The sequence below is a fragment of the Amblyomma maculatum genome, chromosome 9 (assembly GCF_055883805.1).
Source record: "Amblyomma maculatum isolate TAMU_Amacu chromosome 9, ASM5588380v1, whole genome shotgun sequence".
Classification (NCBI taxonomy): Eukaryota; Metazoa; Arthropoda; class Arachnida; order Ixodida; family Ixodidae; genus Amblyomma; species Amblyomma maculatum.
This window is the reverse complement of record NC_139352.1, coordinates 84022568-84048964: the sequence shown is the minus strand read 5'-3', so window position 1 is coordinate 84048964 and position 26397 is coordinate 84022568. Positions and strand designations below refer to the sequence as shown.

Below are 26397 nucleotides of genomic sequence, written 5' to 3'. Positions count from 1 at the left end.
TTTAACGTGCGCTGACATCGCACAGCACACGGACGAAACGAAGAGGCGTCCGTCTGCTGTGCGATGTGAGCGCACGTTAAAGATCCCCAGGTGGTCGAAATTACTCCGGAGCCCTCCACTACGGCTCCTCTCTCTCTCTTTCCACTTTCACTCTCACCTTCCTTCCTTCCCTTATGGCGCGGTTGAGCTGTCCATAGCCCCGCCGGGGTGGTGCAGTGGTAAGACGCCCGACTACTGTGCCGGAGTACCCGGGTTCGAACCCGACCTCGGCGGCTGTGTTTCGATGGAGGCGAAACAGAGGCGTCCGTGTGCTGTGCGATGTCAGCGCACGTTAAAGATTCCCAGGTGGTCGAAATTACTCCGCAGCCCTCCACTACGGCTCCTCTTTCTCTCTTTCCACTTTCACTCCCACCTTCCTCTCTTCCCTTACGGCTCGGTTGCGGTGTCCACAGAAAACAAGTGAGACAGTTACAGCGCCTTTCCCTTCCTATAGACCAACCCCGTGTTTACAAACAAAGGGGACGCTCACGGCGTCGCAGCCGACTGGGGGTGAAAAATAGGGTTAGCACCCATAGGAATACATGGAACCGAAATATTTCTAAGTCGTTCTCTCATTTCACGGGGCACCTGTGATGCCGTTACTCTGTACAAAGTAATAATGAACGTCCTAGAACAGATCGTCAAAATATGAAATCTCATTACCGAGGCGAAGTAGTTTTAAAACACCGCGAAACATGTTGGGGTGCGAGTTGGGAGGGCGACCCGTAGAAATACAACATAACTTACCGGAACAGTTTTCTCATTTCGCAGAGCGTCAGAAGTGGTGGCCAGTCGTTAAACGTTGACCAGCTCTTTGAAGTGTGTAATAAAGTATGGTGTGGTGCGTCATTATGGAGGCAGTCTACTTTTAAAACTCCCCCAATAACGAATTCAGACACCGCCAAGAGGCAAGCTGGGAGTAGCGAATCCCACAGTTTCGCTTACAGTCTGATATTCTGCCGCGTAGGGTAATAAGCTTGATAATACTGTCGCTCCAGTGATACGTCCTAAACAGAACTACATATAAAAAAACAGTTGCCAAACGCCATACGATAATATGAACCGAACGAGATTCGCGCATTGCAGCAGACGACAGCGTAGATGGTGATACTCACCGGGGCCCGCCTCCAGCTCCGGAGCGTCTGCTAGCGACAGCGGATGGTGCATGGTCGTCTGCAACTGTGCGCGGTCAGTTTATCATGTTGTGAACGGTCCCGCAAGTCGTCAGATTTGCGTTACTTTTTTTAAATTGGTTCACAGGAAGGGAAAGGCGCAGTAACTGTCACACTTGCTCTGTGGACACCCGAACCGCGCCGTAAGGGAAGGGAGGAAGGTGGGAATGAAAGTGGAAAGAGAGAAAGAGGAACCGTAGTGGAGGGCTACGGAGTAATTTCGACCACCTGGGGATCTTTAACGTGCGCTGACATCGCACAGCACACGGACGCCACTTCGTTTCGCCTCCATCGAAACGCAGCCGCCGCGGTCGGGTTCGAACCCGGGAACTCCGGCACAGTAGTCGGGCGTCTTACCACTGCACCACCCCGGCGGGGCGCGTTACTTGAAAGAGAATGTATTGTGTCATGCAACATGACGTTGGGTCATCGTACAAGGCGTTCACCAAAAAATGAGAAGGGTTGAACACTGCTGGCCCCGCCGGGGTGGCGCAGTGGTAAGACGCCCGACTACTGTGCCGGAGTTCCCGGGTTCGAACCCGACCTCGGCGGCCGTTGGCGCGCCGTTGCGCCATCCCGGCCGTTGGCGCGCTTGCCTCGCTGCCCGACAGATGACGCACCATGTCAAAATAGCTTTTCGACTCTCTTCTGCGAAAATTGTGCACGCCACCGAGAGCAGTTTTTTCTTGATTTCGGAAAATCTAGGCAAGTACCGATGTTGACTGGCTTATCAGATAACGTAGACTATATTTTGCTACTTTGTGAACGTTATTTCAGCTCGAAGGGGGTAGTAGATTTTGCATAGGAATGTTTTAAATCCTAGCCCCCAAATATTCAAATCCCTGTATATATATATATATAATTGGTTCACAGGAAGGGAAAGGCGCAGTAACTGTCACACTTGCTCTGTGGACACCCGCACGCGCCGTAAGGGAAGGGAGGAAGGTGGGAATTAAAGTGGAAAGAGAGAAAGAGGGGCCGTAGTGGAGGGCTACGGAGTAATTTCGACCACCTGGGGATCTTTAACGTGCGCTGACATCGCACAGCACACGGACGCCACTTCGTTTCGCCTCCATCGAAACGCAGCCGCCGCGGTCGGGTTCGAACCCGAGTACTCCGGCACAGTAGTCGGGCGTCTTACCACTGCACCACCCCGGCGCGACTACTCTTTCAAATTCTGCGAGTGCATTTATTCAGTGCATTCTGCTTGGCAGCGACGAGATTGCGCTCCTTTATCTTCGCCGTTGTTCTACGTTTTATGTTGTGTGATTGATTTTACCGGATGCGCGGTATTAATTAGTAATTAAGCAATAAATTAATTACGCAACTGTTACCAATCAGTAAGTGTTAATGAGGTAATCATCGTTTAGTAATTATTTATTAGACGTTATTTAGTAAGCAGGAATTATTTAGTGATTAATGAATTAATTGAGCATTTTTAGTAATAAGGAATTAAAACTTAATTAAGTAGTCATTCATTAGCAATTGATCGTTTATTGGCATATGGCCATATAAGGCACGCATTCGCGCATACTGTGGGTGTGCTCTGTGATTGGTCGAGACCTCCATGACGCCATCCCGTGTCGGCCAATCAGACCCGCCGCAAAAGCATGACACTTTTGCTGACGGCAATGATGAGGCAATAAAGGTTTTTGCCTTAAAAAGTAGAACAGTTGAATTTAGCCTATTACAAACCTTGTCTTTTAACAATCCAGTAAAGCTTCACGATATCGATCCGGAATCCTTTTCAGCCGAATGCAAATTTTACGGCAGAAAACAGATTTGTACCATATGGTATAGACCTGCCAGGCCAATAATGCATTAGACACTGTACAGCAGGCAACGTGGGATTGGTGGGAGGCAGCCCTGTCCAGCTCGAACCTTGAGGACTAGCGAGCCACCATTGAATGAGCGAGGGCAGCTGCCTTAGCCAATGGAATCCCAGACTAAGTATCCGACAAACCTCTCCATAAAAAGTTTTCCCCATCTTTGAAGTGAGTGGCTGTAATGAGTATAGCGAACAGCTTATTTCTCAGTTTTTTACGCCATAACGAAGTGACGGCGCGCTAAACTTCTCCACGCGATAGTGACGAAACAATTTATGTAATTCAAATGGTTACAACCAAGCGTCACCGTGGAATTCTAATAACGTGACACCTGGAAACGCTTCTACCCTTAAGCTTGAGCACTATTAAACGGCCACACTATATCATAAAACTATGAAAAAAGCTGCAGCTAGAAAGCAGGGAAGAAGCATTAATCATTTACAAAACAAGAGTGCGCTGTTATAACAGGCACACGCGGGCTGTAGTTCATAACCGGAGGGTTTCATAAACCAAATACCTCTTCTCCTTGCAGTATAAGCCGAGCAGTCCAGAAGAAAGCAACATGTCGACATACCGGGTGCGTACCATCCCGACGCGCACGGTTACCACCGTGAGGCGCCATGTGCTCGACGATGACGTCGACGACTTTTTCGACTTCCCTAAGGCCCGACCGGCCGGTTCCGAGTTCACCACGGTGCGCCACAGGGTGACACCCGGTGGAGGCATCGTGACAACCACCACGACAACCACCACGACGCCCAGGCGTATCATCCGCGATGTCAGTCTGGATGGCATGGACGCAGACCCCTTCTTCGCCCGGGATGTCTCCAGGCCCTCCCGGGTCAAGGACCTCGAGGAGTTTAAGGTGCGCTCCCCTTGTACGCGCAGGGTTGCCGTGAAGCTGTCTTAAGGGCCACTAAGGACAGCTCCATATAAATTCTGTCCTTACTGAGAATCTATTGTAAGCACGTTTACGCTATAGTGTTTGTTCGCACGCACGGTTCCGTGGCTGGTTTCCAGGGCCAAGGCAACTCTATATAAAATTTTGTCCTTTATTTTAAAGATTTGTAAGCGTCTATGTGGTTACGCTAGTGTTTGTTCAGCACCTATAGATACGTATTTTGTTGCTGAACTAAGTTTAGCTTTGAAAATGGAAACTCATGATACCAAGGCCGTAGCAGGTTCCGTGCTCACTGCTTGACAGCATGTCGGCTAAGTGGTACAGCTTAACCTCCGCGAATAAAGAATTGAAACATAAGTTTATCATCCCTTCAGCTTGGTAGGCGAAAATGGTCTTGATTGTGATACACTTCCAGCTTTTAAGGCTTTTGTTTTCCGTGACAAAAGATTTTTTTTTGTCACCAGGACGCGGTACCCTATCGATAAAGGCCAAATTCAACTTGTCCCCAGCGCGCGTTTTGCTATGTGTGTGTACTCCGTTTGCTCCATAGGCCATTGGTGTTCATTCTTCCGAGAGGTAAATGAAGAAGTTGGAATAGGCATCTGTGGACGCCAGGGACACAAGGTGTCGCATGAACTAGCGCCGTTAGGTGCCAGTAGAAACTCAGACCGGAAGGAAATTGCGAATCAGTTCAACACGTACAGCGGCGATTCGACAAGAAACGTCAGCAATAGATAAGCTTGTCTTTAACATGAAAGCAACAAAAATTCGGCAGCGACACTTAGGACTGCCTACGTATACGAAGGCAATAGCTCTCTAGCGCAATGCACTCCGCGAATCCCAATTCCCAAGCTTTCTCTCTGTGGCACGCGCGATGCACGACTGGATTTTCGTGTCGCTTGCTGTGGACATTTCCTGCCCACGTCACTCATGAGTCGAGTGAGGCGTTCGCCTTGGTGATTTTCACCCACGCTAGTGACCCATTTTTTTTTTGGCAGTCATGTGCCGCCTACCTTTTAATTGTTGCACCCACCTCCTTCTTCACCTCCATCTACACTGTAGGACGTGCTTTAGGCATACACGGATTAAAATAGAAAACACAGAACATGTTACGGCCGTGTTTACTAAGACGTAACGGCGCAGATACCAAAACCACCGTCAAAAGTCAAAGAAATCCGGCGATCCCATACAGGGAAACAGAAGCGAAAGTGAAAAACTCCTGTATGGGATGTGATAGCGACTGCCACAGTCAATGATGATGTATTTCATAGACCTGTTGGTAAAAAGACTTGCGAGAGCTAGATACCAGCTCTCTGCCAACAAAACGGTCTGAGGAACGCCTAAACAAGACCCTTGAAGACATTCTGTCGATGTATTTGGACGTGGACCATAAAACGTAGGATAAGGTCTTACTTTCGCTAACAATGCAGCCGGTCAGGAAACGACCAACATAACTCTATTACACCAGCTTACGGACGAGAGATGATGAGAACGTTCAACGCCATGCCACCTTGTGCCGACAACAACTAAAATGGCGACGTCGCTCTTTCTTACAGCGCGCTGAAGATGCCCGCCAACTCGCGGGGGTGAGAATCTCGAACCACCAAGGCAGAAATGGGCGATGTTGTATATAACCAGCGGCGATGGAGTGTTTAGTACCAATTTCGACGAGGCAGACTGAACGAAAAACTCTTCCGCCGTTATTTCAGGACATATCGAGGTCTTTTTTTTTTCTGTCCTTAGCGAGCGGGCCCCCGGGCTTAAGCCTCGCGGATTCGGATTTTTAGCGCTCGAGGCGTTGGGGGCCCTCGCCCTTGCAGACGCGGTTTTTCTCGCCCCGGCAGACTACGACCCTTTGATATAACCTGGATTATGTTGTTCCTCATGAAGAAAAAGCCCTTGGACGTCGCAAGGGTTCCAAATTGGTACACGTGGTCTGCCTAAAATATTTTAATGCTACAAAGCTCTGACCCTATACTGCCATTACGATTTCATTTTAGCATCGGGTGTATGCTTCCCGAATTTGGCGGCTAATGACACGTGCTGAGAAAGGAGAAAACGAAAAGCAAAAAAAAAAAAAAGGCTGTGGCTCAACTTGGTTAAGCATGGAGAATTGCGAAAGCAATAATTGCCTGGCTACGCTTGGGCTAAAACTTAGCGTGGCTTGAATGTTTAGCTTAACTGGTTAGTCTATGTATAATCAGTAATGAGGCGATGGACTGGCGTTAAGCAAACTCATTAAACTGACATCAGATTCCGTAGAGGTAGAACGCTTTCGTCGAGCTGCATCTCGTGCCCGTCGTTTTGAAAGCCGTTCTTCCCTTTCTTCGGCGGTTTCTGTGACTCTCTCTTCCGGGCTTCACACTGGCGATCAGCTCTCTCCCTTAGTCTTACTAGTCGACGACATAGTGAAGAATCTCGGCTAGAGCAGTCAACGCCAGCATATATAGCAGCTGGTGTAACGTCACAGCCGTAGGTGAGCGGAGCAGCAACCACGCGCCGTAACTGTGGCTGGGCGATCTGATGGAGCCCAATATTTTTGCTGTTGAACTTTTGGGCTCCTTATTGGACTTAACAATTAATGAATCAGGAACTGGAACTTCATGGCTATCTGGCGCTAAAAAACAGGCGTTACAGACACTGGGTCTGATTAGACGCATTGCTCCAAAAACGGGCGGCGCTCGCTCAGATGTTGCAAGACAATTGGTGCGGGCAGCTGTGCAACCGCGCCTTGTTTATCAAGCCCAATTTCAGCATTTGACAAGGGTACAATGGGATCGACTTGAGGCTATAAATCGAGAGACAATGAGGGTCATCACCTGCCTTCCTCGCTATACACCAATCGTGGCGCTCCTAGAAAACGCACAATTAAACACAATAGATGAACTGGTGCAGCAACGACGTGATGCATGCAGGCTTAAGGCCACACTCTCTCACGCAACGTGCGATCTGAGGGATTATGCTTCGACACATTCACTACTACCGCCGCCACTGCCAGTTCTTCCTCCATGGCGTTTTGTACAGCTGAGCGATAACAAGCCAACTGATTTACGACGACCGAGAACACAGGAAACGGCGTCGTCACTTCGCGACCGAATTATGGAACAAGACGCACGCTTGCCACATGTTCCATTATAATTTACGTCGACGCAAGCATCCAAGCCTGCGAAGTGACAACTGCAGTTTACTGTTCTAGCAAGTCTTCAATGAACAAGAGATGAACATTTCAATTACCGAAACCATCTTCTTTTTATGCGGAACTGCTTGCAGTGCAAAGGGAGCTTCGCTCTGCGACCGCCATTCCCATGCTTCCCACGGCCCGTATTGTCATACGTACTGATGCCCTCCAGGTGATAAAGCTACTTAGACGCGTTAGTAGTAGACCGGAAATCTGTCAAAACATACACAGTCTAGCGGCTAGCATACCAAACCCAATTCGTATTGAATGGACTCCGCGTGACCTTTTAAGTGCTCAAAGCCATGCCTCAACCGCCTTTCAAACTCAACGTCGACATCGCCATTATAGGAGCACCTCCGGCGCCGCACACGTGCTCTTATACCCCCGTGTACGGTAAGCCTCTCCCGCTGTCTAACCCGTGCAGAGGTGGCGCTTCGGAAAATTAGAGTTGGGGTGGCACTAACACCACCAGTGATCCGAAAGTGGCCACAATTTCGATATTCATATCCACACCCTGGGTGTGGATATAAAGAAAGTCTAGAAATATAGAAGCTGCCATCCATCACCTGCTGTGGCAATGTCCAGCGTTGAAGCCGACGCGGATCCGGCACCTGATGGCAGCTGGCCTTTCCTCCCATAAACCGCAGTCATATGCCGTTTGGACGTTGGGACCTTACCATCGTTCACTCCTCGATTTCATTGCATCAGCCAACCTTTTTTCATTTATTTTACCACACCCTACATCCATAATAACATTCCTTTTATGCTCTAAGGCAATAAACTTCGCAAAAAAAATATGAAGGAGCGAGTTGGTCCCCCAAATCTAGCAGCTGGTGTGACGTCACTCCGCTTAAGGTCAAACGTAACTGCGGCCGGGTCACGCGAAGGCTTGAAAGTGCGAGTAGTATTGCTTTAGCAATAAAATTGGGCCTGTCATAAAAGTATCGGACCTTCCTTTTAGCGTTGCTGTTCCTGGTTATGCGGGTTCGGCCTTTGACGCACCCTCTAGGGTTTTCGTTTACGTGATAATATACGGGGTTAATGAAATTTAAGAATGTGAAAGTCCTGGCAACGTTACCGCTATTAGAGGTTAACAAACTCCTGGTTTTGACAAAAAGGCAGAAAAAGAAGAACCTTAGAAGATGTTACTAAATAACATGGCCGTCAAAAACGATAGCGACCAGTAAGAAAGTTTTTCGTAGAACTGTCAGCGCAAAATTGAGGTTTGCGTGAGCTCTATTCCTGCTCTACCCTGCTCTGGGCCCCATTATTTCTGGGAGAGCAACCTGGGGCGCATACCTGACCGGTGGCTTCATCCGCCACCTACCGCCAGCTGGCAGTGGCTCTGACCACTGCGCTACTCGTCCGGTAGCTGTATAGGGGTTGAATAGGTATATGAATGTGAACCGTTTTACGAATTTACCGCTGATATTAACCAACTCCCGGCTTTTAGGCAGAGATAGAGAAAGAAGAAACTGAATAGCTCTTGAAAGAAAGAGGAAGTTCGGCCTTTTTTTAGTGTTATTGCACTCACGCATGGGCTGAGGCAGATGGCTTCCATACGTGGAATAGGCCAGACAGCTGGTTGCTCATTCTCTGACTGTCAACATCGTTCGGTGTCAAGACCCGAGATAATGGCCATTTGGACCCTCTGATCCCTACTTATGGGCCAGCTCCCAAGGCCATGAAGCCCTCCTGGAGTATGCGGCCACGCCGGCGCTCGACTTCCAGATGAAACCCGACGTCGTCTAGGACAAGCACCACTAGCTCTCCGACTTGGGCTAAAGCATCGTCGAGAAGGTTGCGACGAAGAGCTAGACGCTGAGAAGGCATCTATTTTGAATATGTGACCGCATTAAGGCCAGTTTTGTCCAGACAGGCGTTTCGCTTGCCATCCAGCCGTCACAGCACCAGCTGCGGGACACCGCCCTGACAGCCCCTTCAGTTGTACCCGGGCCAGTGTGTAGGGCTGCCAAAGCTTCAGATACCAGCGTTCTCTGGGGACCATCGAGACAGGTAAAGATTTTGAAGCCATTACCAAGCAGAAATTCATAGAATGTCAGCCTTCAAAAGTTCGAGAAATTCAAATACCTGCTGCGCTACCTGACGGCAAGTCCAATCCTGCAGTTGATGTCATCAGGCTCGTCGACGGCAACAACTCTGAGGTGCAAATCTCCAGCGATCGCTTCGTACATCGCGACCTGGTCGTGGGTGAACAACTCAGAATTCAGCGCGCAGCTCAGATGATGTGGTCTCGTTGCTGGCCCTGTGCGATGGCAGCAAGTTCCGTTTCAATGCTTTGGAGGGGCTCATAGCCTCTGCGGACTACTCAGTAGTTCATCATGTTTTGATGATGCCCCTTGCGCAGGAGTTTGGCATCCTCTATACGGTCAAAAGCTCAAAGAATACGCCAGACACCAAATCCAGCAGCCCGAGGCAGGCAAGTTCAAGAGATCGTCTATTTTTTCCGCATCCAAGTGGAGGTTCAGGAGAAGGAATAGCTCACCACTCCTACGGTGCTCCATCACCATCCAGAGGACAGACGCAGCTTTGTTCCCGTTCTGTCAGTTTTACTTTTCGCCGCCGTCCGCCGACCTCCAGAAGCTTCTCGTGTTACGATGTCACTCAATCCTCCCGGTGGCCAACATCAGGAAGACACCTGTATATTGCCATCCGTGAGCAGGACAGGGACGTCTTGCGGTCCCTGTGGGTCGACCACCTACCGACCGAGCAGGAACTTAAAGCTCCCGCCATCAAATGGTAAATGACAAAATGACAGGAGTTCCGTTTGGTGCAACCTCGAACCCGCAACTTTTGTCCGCAACGATACATCATCTGCGTACATTAGGGAGCAAGTTTCCCGGGACTGTCCAGCATCATTGACGCATTCTACGTGGACGTCTTGGTCGTCAGCACAGACGTCAGCAGCGCTCGCAAGCTTTATAGGGATGCTAAGATCATGGCTGATGCTAGTATGCATCTGTGGAAGCTGGCTTCAAATATTTCAACACTGCAAGATGAGCTCTTGTGAAACAATAGCAACGTGACAATCCTGCGGAGCTAACCTGGAGTCCTGAGAGTATACGCCTGTGGGCAGCACATCTAATCATTTGTGTCGGCCAGGCCTGGTACCAAATAACTGTTCAGTCGTCCGCAAGGAATAAAGGTGCTCTAGGTCCCCTGGCCCTTTGCAGCGTTCGTCGAAGATGCGTTTTCACAAGCGCCCCAAACTGGTACACGCGGTCTGCCTGAAATATTTTGATGCTACCAAGCACCGACCCTTACTGCCACCACGATTTCATTTCAGCATCGGGTGTATGCTTCCGAATGGGGCGGCTATAACGACACAAGCGCTGAAGAAGGGGACGAGAAGACTAGAGCTTTGTTTGCGTGACATTATATGGGGTTAATGAAATGTATAAATGTGAAAGACGTGGTATAGTTACCGCTCTCCTCTACAGATTAACAAACTCCTGGCTTTAACAGAGGCAGAGAAAGAAGAAACTGAAAATATCATTCAAAATAATATTACCAAAAAAACTGCATACGAATCATGCGCATCCACTTACCGCGAGCGAACAATGGTTTTGACCACTGCGCTACTCTTCCGGTAGCGGTATAGGGGTCGAAGAGATAAATGAATGTGAATCGTTTTACGAAGTTACCGCTGAGAATAACCGTCTCCCAGCTTAGAGAGGGGCAGAGAAAGAAAAAAACTGAGAAGCAATTGCAGAAAATGAGGACGTTCGGCTTGCTGTCGTGCACCGTGCTCACGAAAGGGTTCGATTGACCGATTGAAACACGTGTTTGTTGAAAGCTCTGAGTCATGTACTTTTGCTTCTGGCATCTGTGCGGGCATCTGGCCTCCCCACAGTCACGGCGGCCGAGGCGGGTGCTGGTTTGTTTGTCTTCGACATCTGCTACAATGCTTGGCTCTGGGGCCCAAGTCAACAAACTCTCAGAGATTTGCCCAGAGCATAGCGACGGCCGCGCTGTCGAGAAACAGCGGAAGGACTCAGTCGAAGTAACTGGCCGGGCGGATGACAATTGGAATTTCGGCGAGAGCCCTGACTCGAATGTCAGAATAGTCGTTGACAGTCCCATACTTATGGGCAGCGGTCGCTGAACTTCGGCAGTGACAGCACATCCCTTCGTCAGGGTCGTTGTGGAATAATTTTTGCCTCAATGACGGGGGTAATGAAGTGTTAGTCGCGAGGCAGCGGACTAATGTATGCGTGTCCCTCGATAACTTCTCCGACATAGGGAGAATGTTGCGCAATGGCTCGAAGTAGTTGGCTTCCATATGTGGCATAGGACAACCGGCTGGATGCGTTTGCTGACTTTTCAGAGTCGTTTGGTACCGACACTCGGGACAATCACCGCTTGGTCCCTCCGGTCCCCCCACTTATGAGTCAGCTCCGCCGTCGCCAAGGGTCTATGCGCGCCCTTATCTTGGAGGCCGCGTTGTCTCTCGAAGCCCTCCAGGAGGATCCGGCCACATCGGCGCTCGATCTCTAGATAAGCCTCGAACAAGTCTTGGTGAAGTAAAGTGAGCTCATCGACTTGGACCAATGCATCCTCGAGAGGGCTGCGACGAAGACCTCGACGCTGAGATGCTATCTACGTTCGAATATGAATGCAAAGTCAATTTAGTACGGGCATGTATTCGCCTTGCCATTCACCGTCGCACCACCAACTGCGGAGTGCCGCCCTCACGAACATCGGCCTCCGGACACCCCATCTGTTTTACTTGGGTCAGTGTGTTGCGTTGCCACAAATTTTATATACCAGCGTTCTCTAGGTACTACCGATACTGGCAAGGATTTTGGGACCATTACAAAGCAGCGATTCATAACATGTCGCCCGCTGGAAGATAGCGAAATTTAAATATCTACGGAGCAATATGACGGCAAGGCCACTGCAGAGACGGTAAACACGTCTCTGCGGTGTAAATCCTCCCCGATCTCATAATCCCCCGATCGAACTGGTGTTGAACACCTGATACCCCCCTCCCGCTTAGACTCTACTGCGCAGTTCAGAAGATGTGAGATGTGATCTCTTTGCGGGTCCTGTACGACTGCATCAAGTTCCAAGGGGATCGGGGCCTCTGCGGTCAATTACTAAGCAGTCATTCATCGTTTTTTGATGATGTCCCTTCCGTACGAGTTTAGCATCCTTCAAGAGCTCAGAATATACGTTTGGCACCAGCTCCAGCAGCCCGAAGGATAAAAATTAAGCATATCATCGATTTTCTCCACATCCAAGTGGAGGTCCCGGAGGAGGCATAGCTCTCCACTACTGTGGTGCTCCATTGCCGATGCGGCTTAATTTGTCCCTCTAGACTATACTTCCAGTCGACGAGTGCATTGCTTGCTGAATCCCGTTCTGCTTGTCGCCGCTGTCCGCCGACCTCCCGACGCTTCTCGTGTTTCGATGTCAGCCAATCCTTCTGGTTTTTGGCATCAGGAAGACATACAGACTGTCATTCGTAAGCAGGACAAAGAGGCCTTGCGGTTCCTGTGGGTCGACCGCCTTGAGTTCCGTTTGGTGCAACCTTGAGTGTATACCTTTTGTCCGCAACGATACATCATTTGCTTACATTAAGGAGCAAGTTTTCCGAGACTGGTCAGCTTCATTGACAAGTTCTACATGGACGTCTTGGTCGTCGGCAGACATCAGCAGCACTCGCAAGACTTACATTGAGGCTGAGATCATAGCTGATGCTGGTAACTGGAATGGGCTTCAAATATTTCTTCACTGCGAAATGAGTTCTTGTGAGAAGGTTGCGCCGAAAGATGGTGGCGAAGACGAAAGCAGCATGAAGGTCTGGGGTAACCTGGAACCAAGTTAACGAAGAGTATGCGCCTGCGGACACCGCGTCTATTCCTTTGTGTCGGCCAGGCCTGCTACAAAAAAGCTCTTCAGTCATTCGCAAGGCATATCGGTCCGCTAAGTCCCCTGAACCTTTCCAGCGTTCGAACAAAGCTGATTTTCCAAGACTTGCGGAAATTGTATCACCCCCGGGAAACCCTGCTATCGCAAGACCAACTATCGGATGGAACGCTAGGTCCAGTGAGTTCGGGTTGTATGACGTTTACCTCTCCCGTAATTTCTCCGCTCCGCAAAGGTAGTCAAGAAGCTTCTCTATACACATTTCGCCGTTAATGCAAATCCATGGGTTTATATGGCGCAGCTGCCTAGCTACTTTCGCAACCACATCTCGAACGCTTGCAGCAAGCCACTACTCATCAGCATGGGGCACATCGCACCTATGAGGACAATGCTGGTACCATATGTCTTAGCACCCACAGCGTCTGTCCGACTATGCTTGTTGTTGTTGTTGTTGTAGTGGTTATTTATTGTATGTACAAAGGGAAAGAAAAGATGTTTGCCAGTCCCGGTATCTGCTATCTGATATCTGAAGCACCTGAACTGGGGCGGCGGAAATAAAGGGATAGCGAGGAGAAGGTAGAGGAAATCAAAGAGGTGAGCGATAGGGAGAAAGAAAAGGGTAGGTAAAAATAAAAGAAATATATACACTATGGCACAGTATACAGTAGTTTGCTTGAGACCCACCCGCAAATGTCTTAAGTCAGTGAGCACTCGGCACATCGGGCGGGCCTCCGCAATAGCTCTGCGTCCAGGCAACTTTCACAGCGCACGCACTGGCCAACTGTACAAAGCACTGACGGCTGTCGTGGGCGATCGGCCGTTATTGTGGCGACTATGCTTAATTAGCGAATTCTGTGCCTGCCTGCAACAAGGTCAATCTTCTGCCAAGAATGCCCTTCACGATACTCGGAAAACCAGAGCGCTGACAACCGTTTGCCAAAAACAGAATAAAATCAGCAGACCACCAGCCGCGGTGGCTTAGTGCTAAGACGCTGGGCTGTTGAACCGGAGTTGCCGGGAACGAAACTGATCGCGGCAGCTGCGTTTCAGTGGAAGCGAAACACATAGGCATCCGTGTGTTGTGCGATGTCAGTGCAAGTTAAATATCACCTGGTGGTCGAAATTATTTCAGGGCCCTTCATTACCTCTTTCTCTCTCTCTCCTCTTTTACATAAGTTCCTCCTTTTACGGCACAGTTTGGGTGTCCACCGAGAATAATTAGTGCGCCTTTCCTTGCTTACGCCAATTCGCAATCCAGCAGCTGGAGAGTGCGAGATTCTGCGCGTTTCCTTTCCTGTAAACCAATTTACCAACCCAGCGGACGGCTGAAGAGATTTCAGTTCACTGTCCCAGAAAATAGAACACGGCGGATCTCCACACTTGGAACCTCAGATGCAATTGTCGCGTCGGAACTTTGGTGGCATGGCCCGTCGTGGTTCATCTTGGGCCCATTTTACTGGCCTTAACTTGAGCAGACCAGTTTCTAGCGATGACCGACTTGCTGCGTCTTGACTACTTTCCTACCGAGTGTCCTTCGAGTTGCGACTACAGTTGATACTCGCGTTTGATACGTGTAGCGACTTGAGATTTCCACTTCACAGACACCACTGCCGTTGGGAGAACCTCTAGCACGGGCCCTCTGTTATCAGCAAGAATTCTCAAAGCAGAGTACTACTGTATTCGCTAAGTCCACGTGACGTTCGTTTCCGAAGTAGAGGCCCTGGCAACTGCTGCAGTTCTGATGCTATCGTACCGCATTATTCAGATGCACCCTTTCCTCGAAGAAGCTGCAATTCCTTTTGTGGGTGGCAGTCTACAAGAATTACACAATTCTACTGAGATCGGGCGTCTTATCAAGCTTACCGGCTGCGAAAACATGGCGAAGTTCTTGATTCACGCACCTAGAGCGAATCTTACACTGGCGCATAGACGCTACTCTGACGGAGATTGGGGAGCGGTTCTGGGTCTTCAGAAAACTGCAGTCAGGAGAACGAGATCTGGGTTCTCGCCTCTGCTGCCGGCTTCGACTTTCTCCCGACGCTGTCCCTGTCGCCCCTCTCCATCGTGACCGTGTAGCTGAAGCGCATCCATTTGAAGCAGTCTACGATGACATCTGGGGCTCTGTTAATCGAAGCCAGGTTCTTCGAAAGCGTATATCAGTGTTTACATGAGGCGTCACACAACGTCTGGAGTTAACATCAAACATGACAGCCTCGTGACCTTTAGACGCGTCACTGCACGACGTGCCATCTCCTCCGCCATCTACTCCGACAATGCCCTCCCATTTCATCACTGCGCCCGCGTCTTCCGCACCTTTCCCGACGCTCTTGTGCGAGACTTCTGCATTGAGCGTCACATCGAGTGGAAGTTTAACGTTGAGCTAGCACCATATGCACGTGGGTGAATGGTGAGAGCGGATGATCCTGCTTACAAAGCACACACTGAACCGTATTCTTGAGCGCAACTAACTTTCGAGGAGCTGCACTGTTTGTAGGAAGTAAAAGCCAACATGAACAGCCAGCCATTGACGCACGTGACTGGGATTCTGCCGATCCAGTCCCACTTACTCCGTATCATTTCTTGCTTGGCAAGCGCGCTACGTGCCTCCCACGGCAGGCGCGCTTTCTATCGACAGGTTGTCAACGACCGCCCATGGAATCGTTGGTGGTTAACTATCTGCTGCTTTAGCGCTCCATCCATCATGCTGCTTCCTGTGCTCCGACTCGGCTCCAGGTCGGTGATGCCATCCTCGTCTTTGGGTCTACCCGCAACACCGATCCGTCGGGCCCATCCCAGACACACCTTGCTTGCTCTTCCTTGGAGGACGCTCTACTTGCGGCCGACCTGATGAACCAGCGAAGGCTGGTCACCCGGCCGAGGGGTGAGGCGGAGATCAGACGGCTCCTGGACGTTTAAGGGCCCTTCCAGGATGCAGGGGCTAGATATATTTTCTTATAAACAAAGTTTATTCCACCTCCTTGCGCACGATGACCACATGCCCCTTTTGTGTAAGGAGGAGAGCAGCGAGAGCCAAGGCGCTGATAGACCAGCACGCGGCCGACACACACGCACGCTACGTTGACGCGGCTGAGTATGCCAAGATACACGGGTTCACGACGGTCGTCGTCGACGCGACCGGCACCGTTCGCACGACCGCCAGCACGAGATGCACCAAGGCAGAGCAAGGGGAGGAGGTGGCCATCGCCCTGGCCATCGCCGACCGCGACTGCCACACAGTGCTATGCGACTCGAGGCAGGCGGTGAGAAATTACGCCAAAGGCAGGATAGCGAAGGAAGCGGTGCACATACTGCAGGCAACCAAGAACGACGATGGCAGCAGACAAGTGAGAATCAAGTGGTTCCCGGCGCACGCGGGCGAGGCGTCAGACCGCAACGCCAACCACAACGAGACGGCACACGCCGAGGCGCGCGCGCTAACGGACCGCGCCTCGGTCGACTCGCCGCTGTGGTTCAGCACCAAAGACCGAATGACCGACTACAACGAAATAACCAAGGCGTTCCGCCTAGCTCGCAGAACTCTTCCACCCCCTTGCTCGGGGCTCAGTCGAGAGCAAGCCGTTTTATTCAGACAGCTACAGACGGGCTCACTCCCCAGCCCGTCGCTGATGCACAGAATGTATCCCGAGACGCACCCGACAGACAAATGCAGTCTGCCGAACGGAGACGGCTGGCTTCGCACACATTCTGTGGAATTGCAACAAGTACCAGGAAGAAGCTAAGTCTGGAAGGATCCCGCCGCGACTGGAAGCAGCCGCAGGGAGCTACAATCAAGAGGAACAACTCTGGGCCGTCCAGCAGGTCATCAAGGCGCTGGCCCGGCAGGGAACCAGCGCGCCGGCCACGGCGAGCGGGGACCCAGGCCGCGCGGCCGGTGCCCTGAGGACGACGTAGGCCCCGTCCGGAGCGCGCGTTCTATTGCAGGCCACAAATAAACATTTTACCAATCCAATAGGTGCTGCGCTCTGCGGTTTTCCACCGAGCAGGAGACAAGGCGCCTGGCTCAACGTTTGTGCTTTCTAGAGGCGAGGCCATGACGAACAGTATTGAGCACCAGGATGTAGAAAACAAAAAGGAAGTACAACCTTGCCTCGAGCTAGCTCATCGGCCACCACAACCTGCAGACAAGGTTGGAAAAAAATTAGAACACTGCAGATTCCGCATTGGATGCTGCTGTTGGTTGCTTCCGGTTGCTTAATTCACTTCGTTTACCCAATTTATTATTTGGCACTTTCAAATTGCGCGCCAATCCTTTCCTATGCCCTTTTTCGGTCCTACTTCCGGTTGCGTGACGTCACATCCTTGACGTCTCCATTACCGACAGCCCTTTCTCTCTTTCACTCTAACTTCCTTCCCGTACGGCGCGGTTCAAGTGTCCACAGAACAAGTGTGACAGATACTGTGCCTTTCCTTTCATGTGAACCAGTTATTCTAATTAATTACCTAATTAACTTAATTGTCTAATTATTTTTAGGACACGTTACGTCACCCTCTATCGATTGAACCTCTACCACTTCTCAATTACAACTGCTGCGGACACGATTTTGCGGACACGGTCTGCGGACAGAAATCTGTGAACATAGCGAAGTAATGCTTTCGCATTGAAATAGGGCATCAAAATTGCCTGTTGTGCTGCCGCTGCTAAAACGAATGATCGTTAAATCTAAAAAAGAAAAAAAAAATGCTTAACGTATGCTTACGAAGCAGTCAGGGAGCCAAACAATTTCATCGCCAGGCGGAGCCCAAACATAGCTTAGAGCCAGTAGCAGGCCCGTGCATTTTCTTTTCCTTCTTCCTACAGTAAGCTTTATAGCAGTGATGCGAACGCTGCTAGTACACGTTTCAGGGAAGCCCGCGACTCAATTTTAAAATGCTTTTTTTAGGTAAAAAGATGTTTTTTTTTTAATCCGTATACCAGTTCTGGCGGACATCAGAAAACAGGTGATTCATGTTAACTGTTAGGCTGGTTAACTATATTACCTTTTAAAACGTCACTAATCGGCCGTCAATTGGCTGTAATTACAGCAACGATGTCAACACCCTTACGGCGTCGATAATCGAATAAGTTTCGCGCAAGGATCGAGCCGCGTCGGCTGCCCAACCTTATATAGGCACTTGATAAAACTATGTAATAAAACTACGCCATCACCCCTGGCCACATATGCGACGACGAGAACTTGCAATGTGATTTGTCACAACCTTCTGTCTGACGTACAGATTTCCCACGCACTACAGCTATCGCCTGCATGTAAGCCATCGTGAAGAGCACCGCTTCTAAGGCGGTGAAGACAGCCTACCACGGATCGAAGCCTCCCGGCGGCTTTCACGCGGTGTTACGCTGCCGAAGGCGTTGTGGCCATCAACTACACATATATTTTAACTAGATGGTTTCAATCACACCTTATCGGAAGCTACAGCTCAGAAACAAAATTCATGAGCACCAAATCAATAAATGAATAATAAAAAACAAGTCTTGCCTCCCCCCCCCCCCAATTCGGATATAGTTCCGGAGTATAATATGATCACACGATTGCTTTATAGGTCCCGTATAAGCTCATCAGCAGCCCGGAGTTTGAGTATCGACGTGTCGAATTAATCCCTTCGAGTTCGACTGTGTTCGCGACAGGAAGCTCCCCCGCTGCGCTGCATTCGCGCGTACCGTCGATGACAGACCCGATTCCACACTTGTGAAGATTTTGTCGAGCGTGAAACGTTAGCAGACATTGTCTAAATGCTACTGCCCTCTCGCTTCCCCACCCTCGACTTGCAGGTTTCCTTCGACATCGGCCTGCACTTCAAGCCGGACGACCTGTCGGTGAAAACCAGGAACGGCATGGTCTTCATCACGGCTAAGCGCACCGACGGCAACATCACGCGCGAGTTCGACCGCAAGGTGCCACTCCCTGACGGCGTCGACCCACTTACCGTCCGCGCGCTGCTCAGCCCCACTGGAGTGCTCACCATCAGGTCGCCCCGGAACCTGTCGTCACGCTACACCTCCAACATCTACGAACGACACGTCCCCGTTCGCATGAGTCTGTACTAAAGGGAAGAGGCAGTACAAGCGGGGATAATGTGCGCGCCGACAATACCGAACTAAAAGTCAAATTAAGACAGTCCCAGCAGGTTTTAAGTCAAGCCCACAGCTATGGGGTGTTTTCAGCCAGGTAGACGTGAAGAATATCAGCAAGCAACCTCAGAAAGGCTTGTGCTCGTATCCTACGCGAGCCTCTGATCTGGTCAAGGCTTTATTTTATCCAGCCAGCTTTACCCACGGAAAACGTTGCTGCTTAGCAAAAGTCTTCTAGGTGCAATCAGTCCCCAAAGGCAGAAGCAATGATCAAAAGCCTTTCTTGATAAAGGCTTGAGAAAACCCCATTCCCCTATTGTATCAGTAGAACCATACTTCTGGAATACAGAAGCACTGAGCCTTTCAAAATTACAAATGAAATGCAGACATTTTGAGCAGGCATTAATTCTTATAGTACATATGCATAAATAAAAAAGGTGTCACAGCACTGGCTTCGCCATGAACCAGGCAATGGTAGATACAATGAAAAAAAAGAAAGTCACTCTGGGCTGAAGAGGCAATTACTAGTCAGCAAGTGACAGTTGATTCCAGCGAGCTTCACTGTGCAATGGAAATTCACGACGATTGGACTTAATCGTGAACATTTGAAAGCTAGGCACAAAAGCGTCGAAGCTGCTAATTGACATCTATGCCACGTTTTCTTTCCTTTATATTTTATTTGCGGAGAGTCCCTGTGCTTAATACTCCCCTATGCTGCCTGCTGACAGCTCAAAATTTTGGCAGCTTTTACATCCTTCTAGGCACACTCGGGCATACAGCATGTGCCAAGCTAAAGTTCTTTATTTTTTCTAGCCTTTCCCAAGATACGAAATGTGGGATATAGACGAAAGTTTTCTGAGATATCACTGCAGACCCATTTAAGGAGCACACTACCGTAATGAGCATCACCAAGGGCTGTTTATTGTGTTCTGTGATCTCTCAGAAGCATTTCTTTTTGTTTATTTTACTGCTTCAGTAAAGAATTCTAATAACTCCATTTGTCTGTTTCATCCTTCCTTTATTCTTTATTTATTCGTACAGTACGCGCAGCGTCAGTAGGGCATTACAGCAGGGTGAATAAAACATCACAAAAAAATGCACAGTTTTTTTGGCAAACTACATGTTCTCGTAATATTTCCCTGTCCTTTATGGTAAATGAAAACAAATAAGCGTTTAAACAAGTCAGCATGGCAGTCGTAAGGCTAAACCTTCAATTGATGGCTATTTCGAGAAGAAACACAATGCAGTTGCTGTAAGTAATTTGAGGCAGTAATTCCTCTTTGATTGTGAAAAATGCTAAATGCAATTACCAGCAAAGTTTTCGTTTCATATTGGTAATGCTGAGAAGTCAAACTTCCCCATAACAAATCGAGCAGAAACATTGTACATGCTCAACTGAGACAACATGCAAACGATGGAATGGATCCCATACTGGACAGGCATACCTGATATCAGTTGCAGATATGCCTGATACACAGCCTGCTTTGCTTCATTAGAGACATTGTTTAAATTCTATTGCAAAATACTCAGTACTCTCCTTACTAGTTATGCAAGTACACTTGGAGCCTACGTTCCATCCTAAGAAAGCTTTACACCCAGATATTTGCATATTTGCAACTTGGTTCATTTTTGATCCCTTGATTACCCAAGATAGTTATTAGAATGTTTGTTATGTTTCTTTATAAAGGTAATGTAAAATTTAGAAAGCAAAATTACAATTCTACATCAGCATTAAATTATGTACATTGAAATTCTAAGTTGTAATCTTATAATTTACGTTGTAAAATTTACAGTGCATTAAACAGGTAAAAGCAGGATCGAGCATTTTTGAACAGCCCAGGAAGCAGTAATAAGGCCATTTTGGAACAGGTTAGGTGCAAAAACATTAGTTGTGAAGCATGTTTCTAGGGTCAAACACCATCGACGAATGCAGTTCTCTATGCCTGGCATATAAAATCATCAATCTAATTCCTTTTTATGCAAAGTTCAATGCTTTTCCGACTTTGCATGCCCCTCTGGCGAAAACATGTAACGGCCAAAACATGTAAAAATGTTTAAAACAGCACAGGCAGACCTAATTGAGCAGCCATTCAGAACAAACTAGCAGAACAGAATGCATGCTTGTGTGTCCTAACTGAACACCTCGTTGATCTAAAGATCTGCTTATCTTTACTTGACAGATTCAAACATGGGGTATATCACTTCTATGCACTCAAGCAGTGCCGTTATTTTGGAATTCACATCAATTGGCACAACATTTCCACTCTCTGTCTTGTGCATATCCCTCTTGATCCAACGCCTGTGCTGATAAATTCCCAAGCCCTAGTCAGTAGTGCCTTCAGGAAGCATAGATGGCATTGAAGGAAGCCTTCTCATCCTTCAGCTTCTTTGACTGATTGATAAACATTTTGGGGAAAATTGAGGTTAGGGGTAGTGGTTTAGGAAAGAGCAGTCACGTTTTTGCTTGAGCAATACTAGTACTTCAGTTTTAACATCTTGGCTATAAGCCCTGTACGGCAACAGATTCAGGCTTTTCAACACCATTGAGAAGGTTTCTAGTGATTGGCACACCACCCCATACTGCTTCAGGTATGCTTTTGTCTGACGCAGACCTGACCCGCTTGTCATTGACAAAAAGGCACGATTGTGAAGTAACTTTGTTTTGTGACAACTTGGGCTTTTTTTTCAGCTGGACAAGTTTTCTAATGGTTTGTGGTAGTTTGCACTATCTGCTTCGCTTGCTGTCTCTCGCTTCTCTATAGACAAGTGTCAGCCTGTGACGTCAGCGGAGATGCGGCGGCGCTGGCGACAGCAGTGACTTTCGTGGCGTAGGCTAAAGCTCGGGTCGTCTGCATTGGATGCGCGGCGCTTGCTGTGTTTTCGGGCATAATTCCCAATATTCCTGCAAGCTGTGGTGTGGTTGGTTTCGCCACGCGGCACAAAAAGGAAAATAGCACATGTTTTCACATGTTTCTTGCAGTCGGACAAATATGAGAGCGATGGGCAGCAGCGTTGAGCACAATAAGTAGACCCTTCGGCGACGGATTGCCTTCGCGGCTAACGTGCCTTGCACAATTCAGCACTGAAACTTCATCAGTTCGTTTGCAATTTTTAATTGTCGTGACTGCTTTTCGGCCAATAGCGCAATAGCAAATTACTGCAGCTCGTGCACGTTTTGTTCTATATAATATATCAAGTTAAGACGCCGCCCGCCCTGCAAGTTCCATTCACTTGTGCCCGTGCATATCTTCGTACAGAAAAGGACACAAAAGTTGCTGCGAAGGTAACTGCTGTTAGTTTGACCGGTCACTCCAGCGCGATATTGCCGAAACAGACCTGAACTTGTGAAGCAGCTTTTCTCTGATATCACTTTCGCGAGTTTCAACGCGTGACTTCATCACCGGCCCTATAGAAAGCAAGTAAACACTGTTAGGATCCGGGCAAAGTCAAGCAGCGTCATTTCTGAAAACTTCCTTTCTTAATGTCATTAAGATTTTTACGAACTAATTAAATATTCACGTACAACGTAGCTCTGATCGAGCAGGATATATTTAAAGGGACACTAAAGACAGCCAAAGATGGTATGAAAATCTAATAAACTACATTTGGTGACACTGTCGCCGCATATCCGGCAGCAAAAAATCGAATAATTGCTGAGATATTGCGATAAGAAGTCGAGGTTTTTTCTTGTTCCCGCCGGTCGAATTCAAACTGTGGCCTCCAACTACGTAGTTGTTGGAGTTGAGTGACGCACACTATGACGTAAGCGGAGACTCCGTGATAGCTAGCGAGACGGCGCGGCCCGCGGCGTCGCATCCCTCAAGGGCCAACTTGGCAACAGCGTACTCGCAATGACGGCCTCAGCCGAAATAAATAAAACGATGAAGAGAGTAATTTACCGAGCGATGGGCCCATAAAGGAAGAAAAAAAAACATAGGGGGCTTGTAATGCACAATACTTTACATGTTTCTCAAGCTTTTACGCTCCTTGTTGCACTGTGTATAAACAAACCGAGCCCTCGGTCATCGCAACGCTTCCTGACATGTTTATATAAAATAAGACTTAGTTACCAACAAAATAGTGTCCTCGCTGCTGCGCTTGTCAGTTTTGAAGCTTCGTCGCACTTTTTTCCTTCAAGGTTTGTGCTACAGCTCCGTGTTCAGCGAAAATTACGTCCACGGTAGCAGAACATGACCGAAGTGCCGGCGCCACTACATTTGCCAGCGCTGTGAAATTCCACATGTTAAAATGGATCCAGTGCACAATATAGTGCGCATAGGCAGCCAGAACATTAGTTGCAAGACGTGAGAGCAGGCAGCATGCGCCGATGATCAAGAAGTTGTAATTTTTAGACCAGCAGCAGAAACACTTTTTGTAAATGGGGCCATGACATAAAAACAAAAAATATTTCCAGGGTTATTGTGGCGCGGCGTAGCCGAGCGGTTAGCGCCGAACGTTACGGAGCAAGTAGTAGCGAGTTCGAGTCTCACCGCTTCTGGCGTTTTTTTTTTTTTACAAATCGATTTTTTTTTAACCTTTTGTAATGTATTTCTGGTGCTTCGTTATTTTTAGTTTTTACTTTTTACCCGAGGCCCTTTTTTTTTCGCCGGGCGACGAGCGCAATATATCGACGCTCTCCTTGGTATGAGCGGCAAGTATGCCCCTTTTGTTTACGACGCCTGCAAATAGCACGTTGAAGGTCTTGTTGACGCAGTATATGTTGGTCAGATGTGCCATGATTTAGTGAACAATTGAATGATAATGCGTTTTTCCTTCGGTGCTTAGCATATGTATGCTTTTCGTGGCGTACGTAGCTGCAGTCAAGCGGTCAGGTCGCAGTCGAAGCGGCAACGGCGGCGATATGTTGGCGCAGAAGTGTGAACGAAGGAGTGTGTCGGCGGTAGCTGATTTCGCTCGCTCGTGCCTCCGAATGCTCAAATGGGAACAATCAAGGCGCATCTTTTGCTCCAAGCTCGTAATTCAGGCGCTGCAGGTTCAAACAAACTATCCGAGTGCGCACGAAATGCCTGAGCCGAAACATAACCAAAACTGAAGTGGGCGCCTGTGGCGCCTCCAAGTATATTTTTGTATTTGCCTTGCAACGTTTACGTTGTCTTTTCGCCGTCGTTTACGTATGATAAAAGCGTGTTATCATGTTTGAGAAAAAACGTACTACCGCATTCAAACATTCAACGTAATTCGCATTTGTCAGCCTCCGGGATCCCTAGCGCGTCACGTGATTTGTAGTTCCGAGCCTCGGCCGTTTGGCTGTGGTGGCAATACCTGTATTTCTGTTATTCTTCTTTACTACCTTATAACAGCTCTGTTTTCAGTAAGAGTGGTCTTTTTGTAATCAGGAACTGGCACTCTATCGATGCAAACCCACTTCCTTTCTCTCTTTAGTGTCCCTTTAAGTAAGGAATATATGGTACATGCAATTTAATGTCCCAAAGAGTAATCAGCAATGAGGGGTGCAAAATAAGCAGATAAGATGACGCACTTTTGAATAAACAGTTTCAGAGTATATTAAAAAAGCTTAACAGATCGTGCAAAGTTTGCTGCAAGCGATCGTGGAGAACGTTGCATTTCCATTCGTGCACCTCTCCAAATGACCCCCCCCCCCCCCCCCCAAAAAAAAAAAAAAATAGAACATTCTTATGGGCCTTCATGTATCTATTAATTTTGAATGACCTTGGCTACGTCTGCACGATAAAACAGACGTCAAACGTCTTTTTATCGAGCAGGATAAAACATTGACAGCGCGCACTTTAGGCGAATATGTTACAAATAACTAAGAGACTGAGTTCTTACTCAGTGAAATTCTGACTTAAGTTGCCGATACACTGAGCTATAAATATGATTTCTGGTTCACTATAGTTATCGGTAATATATTGTCTTTTAGAGCGAAGGTGCTTAGAGCATCAGAAAGCCAATTAAGAGTTGCCATATGAAAAACACACTTCCAGTCATTCATTCGTCGTCCTTCCATGCGCTAGCAGTAGGCACGGGAGTTGAACAATGTTGGCTGGTAGTTTTTCATATACATTGCGCTTTCTAGTTTTCATTTAACTCAGTCACTACAGCCGCCCACCGTAGCCGCGCGCTGCTGAAGCCACGGAGAAGAAAGCCAATTCAGCGCTCTTCGCCAGGTAATTCCAGAAGTAATCGGCTGATAAAGTGCTGAACTACTCTTCAGGCATAAACAAAACTATTTCTACGCACAAACGAAGCTTACGCTTCAGAATATTCGCACGCGCAAACTGGTTTCGAAGGCAGCGTCGCTTGGCGCTGTGTAGGCACACTGCGTTTTTGCCTACACCCCATGTCGCTGCCAATCGCAGCACTACCTTTGTTTACAAACATGACGCTTGTCTATACACGGCGATTCAAAATGCTGGAAAAATGTGCTATGTCACAGTGCATTTTTTCATAATTAATTACCTCCAGTCGCTTGTGGGCCATATTAAAGTTACCTGTGAAAAAATATTTATTATACTTCATGCTTCCGTAGCTTTCAAAAATCTTGTTTGTATTAAGCTCAGCACAAGATGAGTGTTCTGCCACTGGTGCACTACTATCGTTCCAATTTTCAGCTAAATAGATAGATATAATAGCTAAATAGACAAAACAGATAGTAAAGCATCATGGCAGCCAGTTTGAAGCAGTTTTGGAGTAGTGTTGTGTTATGGAGCAGGATGGAGCAGGGAAGGCACTTTGGGGAAGAATGGAGAGCACCTCCACCCCTGATTAAAGAAAGTAAAAGGAACTAAGGCAGTCATTTCTTTAATCCTTCCAAAAAGTGCAGTCATTTTGTACTTTCAAAAACAATCAGGTATACCACTTGCCAGCTATGAACATTCATAAGCTATGGACTCTGAAGATGAGGTGAGAGGCGTGTAGAAGCACAATTGCTTATTGTAGTGCGCGTGATCCTGGTTGGACCGGGGTGCCTCTGCCTTTTGCAGCGTTGCAAACATCTTGCGAGACGAAGTATAGACCCAACAGTGAAGGTATAATACATCATTCCAAAAGCAGAGTATTTTCAAACTACCATGAAATACATAATGATAAGGGATAAGAAATTCATATAAGCAAAGCTCGCGATAACACGTTTCTCATTTCGCAGAGCAGCGATGAAAGCTGCTAGTCATTAAATGCTATTGCTTTAAAGAACTATGGAACGAAATCTGCTATGCCACCCTGGGGGCAATCTATTTTTAAAACGTCGCTGTGAATGAGCCTTGTGAAGAAGACATATTCCCAAATGGCTTATTATCCACTTAGTGTTTCTCTGAACTGCG

At 48.2% G+C, this 26397-nt stretch overlaps 1 protein-coding gene across 2 annotated transcripts in view; it reads left to right on the top strand.

The window, feature by feature from the left end:
* The window catches only part of LOC146179643 (heat shock protein beta-1-like), a 28013-nt gene extending 7919 nt beyond the window's left edge, over positions 1 to 20094 (top strand). The window contains exons 2-4 of one of the 2 annotated variants that reach the window (XM_084579295.1): positions 3570 to 3614; positions 3702 to 3902; positions 18797 to 20094. In XM_084579295.1, the coding sequence (XP_084435421.1) occupies positions 3600 to 3614; positions 3702 to 3902; positions 18797 to 19072 (492 nt within the window). In that variant the 5' untranslated portion in view covers positions 3570 to 3599 and the 3' untranslated portion in view covers positions 19073 to 20094. Of the gene's footprint in view, positions 1 to 3569; positions 3903 to 18796 lie in introns of both variants that reach the window. The other variant, XM_084579294.1, reaches the window with a different exon arrangement.
* Positions 20095 to 26397: the final 6303 nt, after the last annotated feature.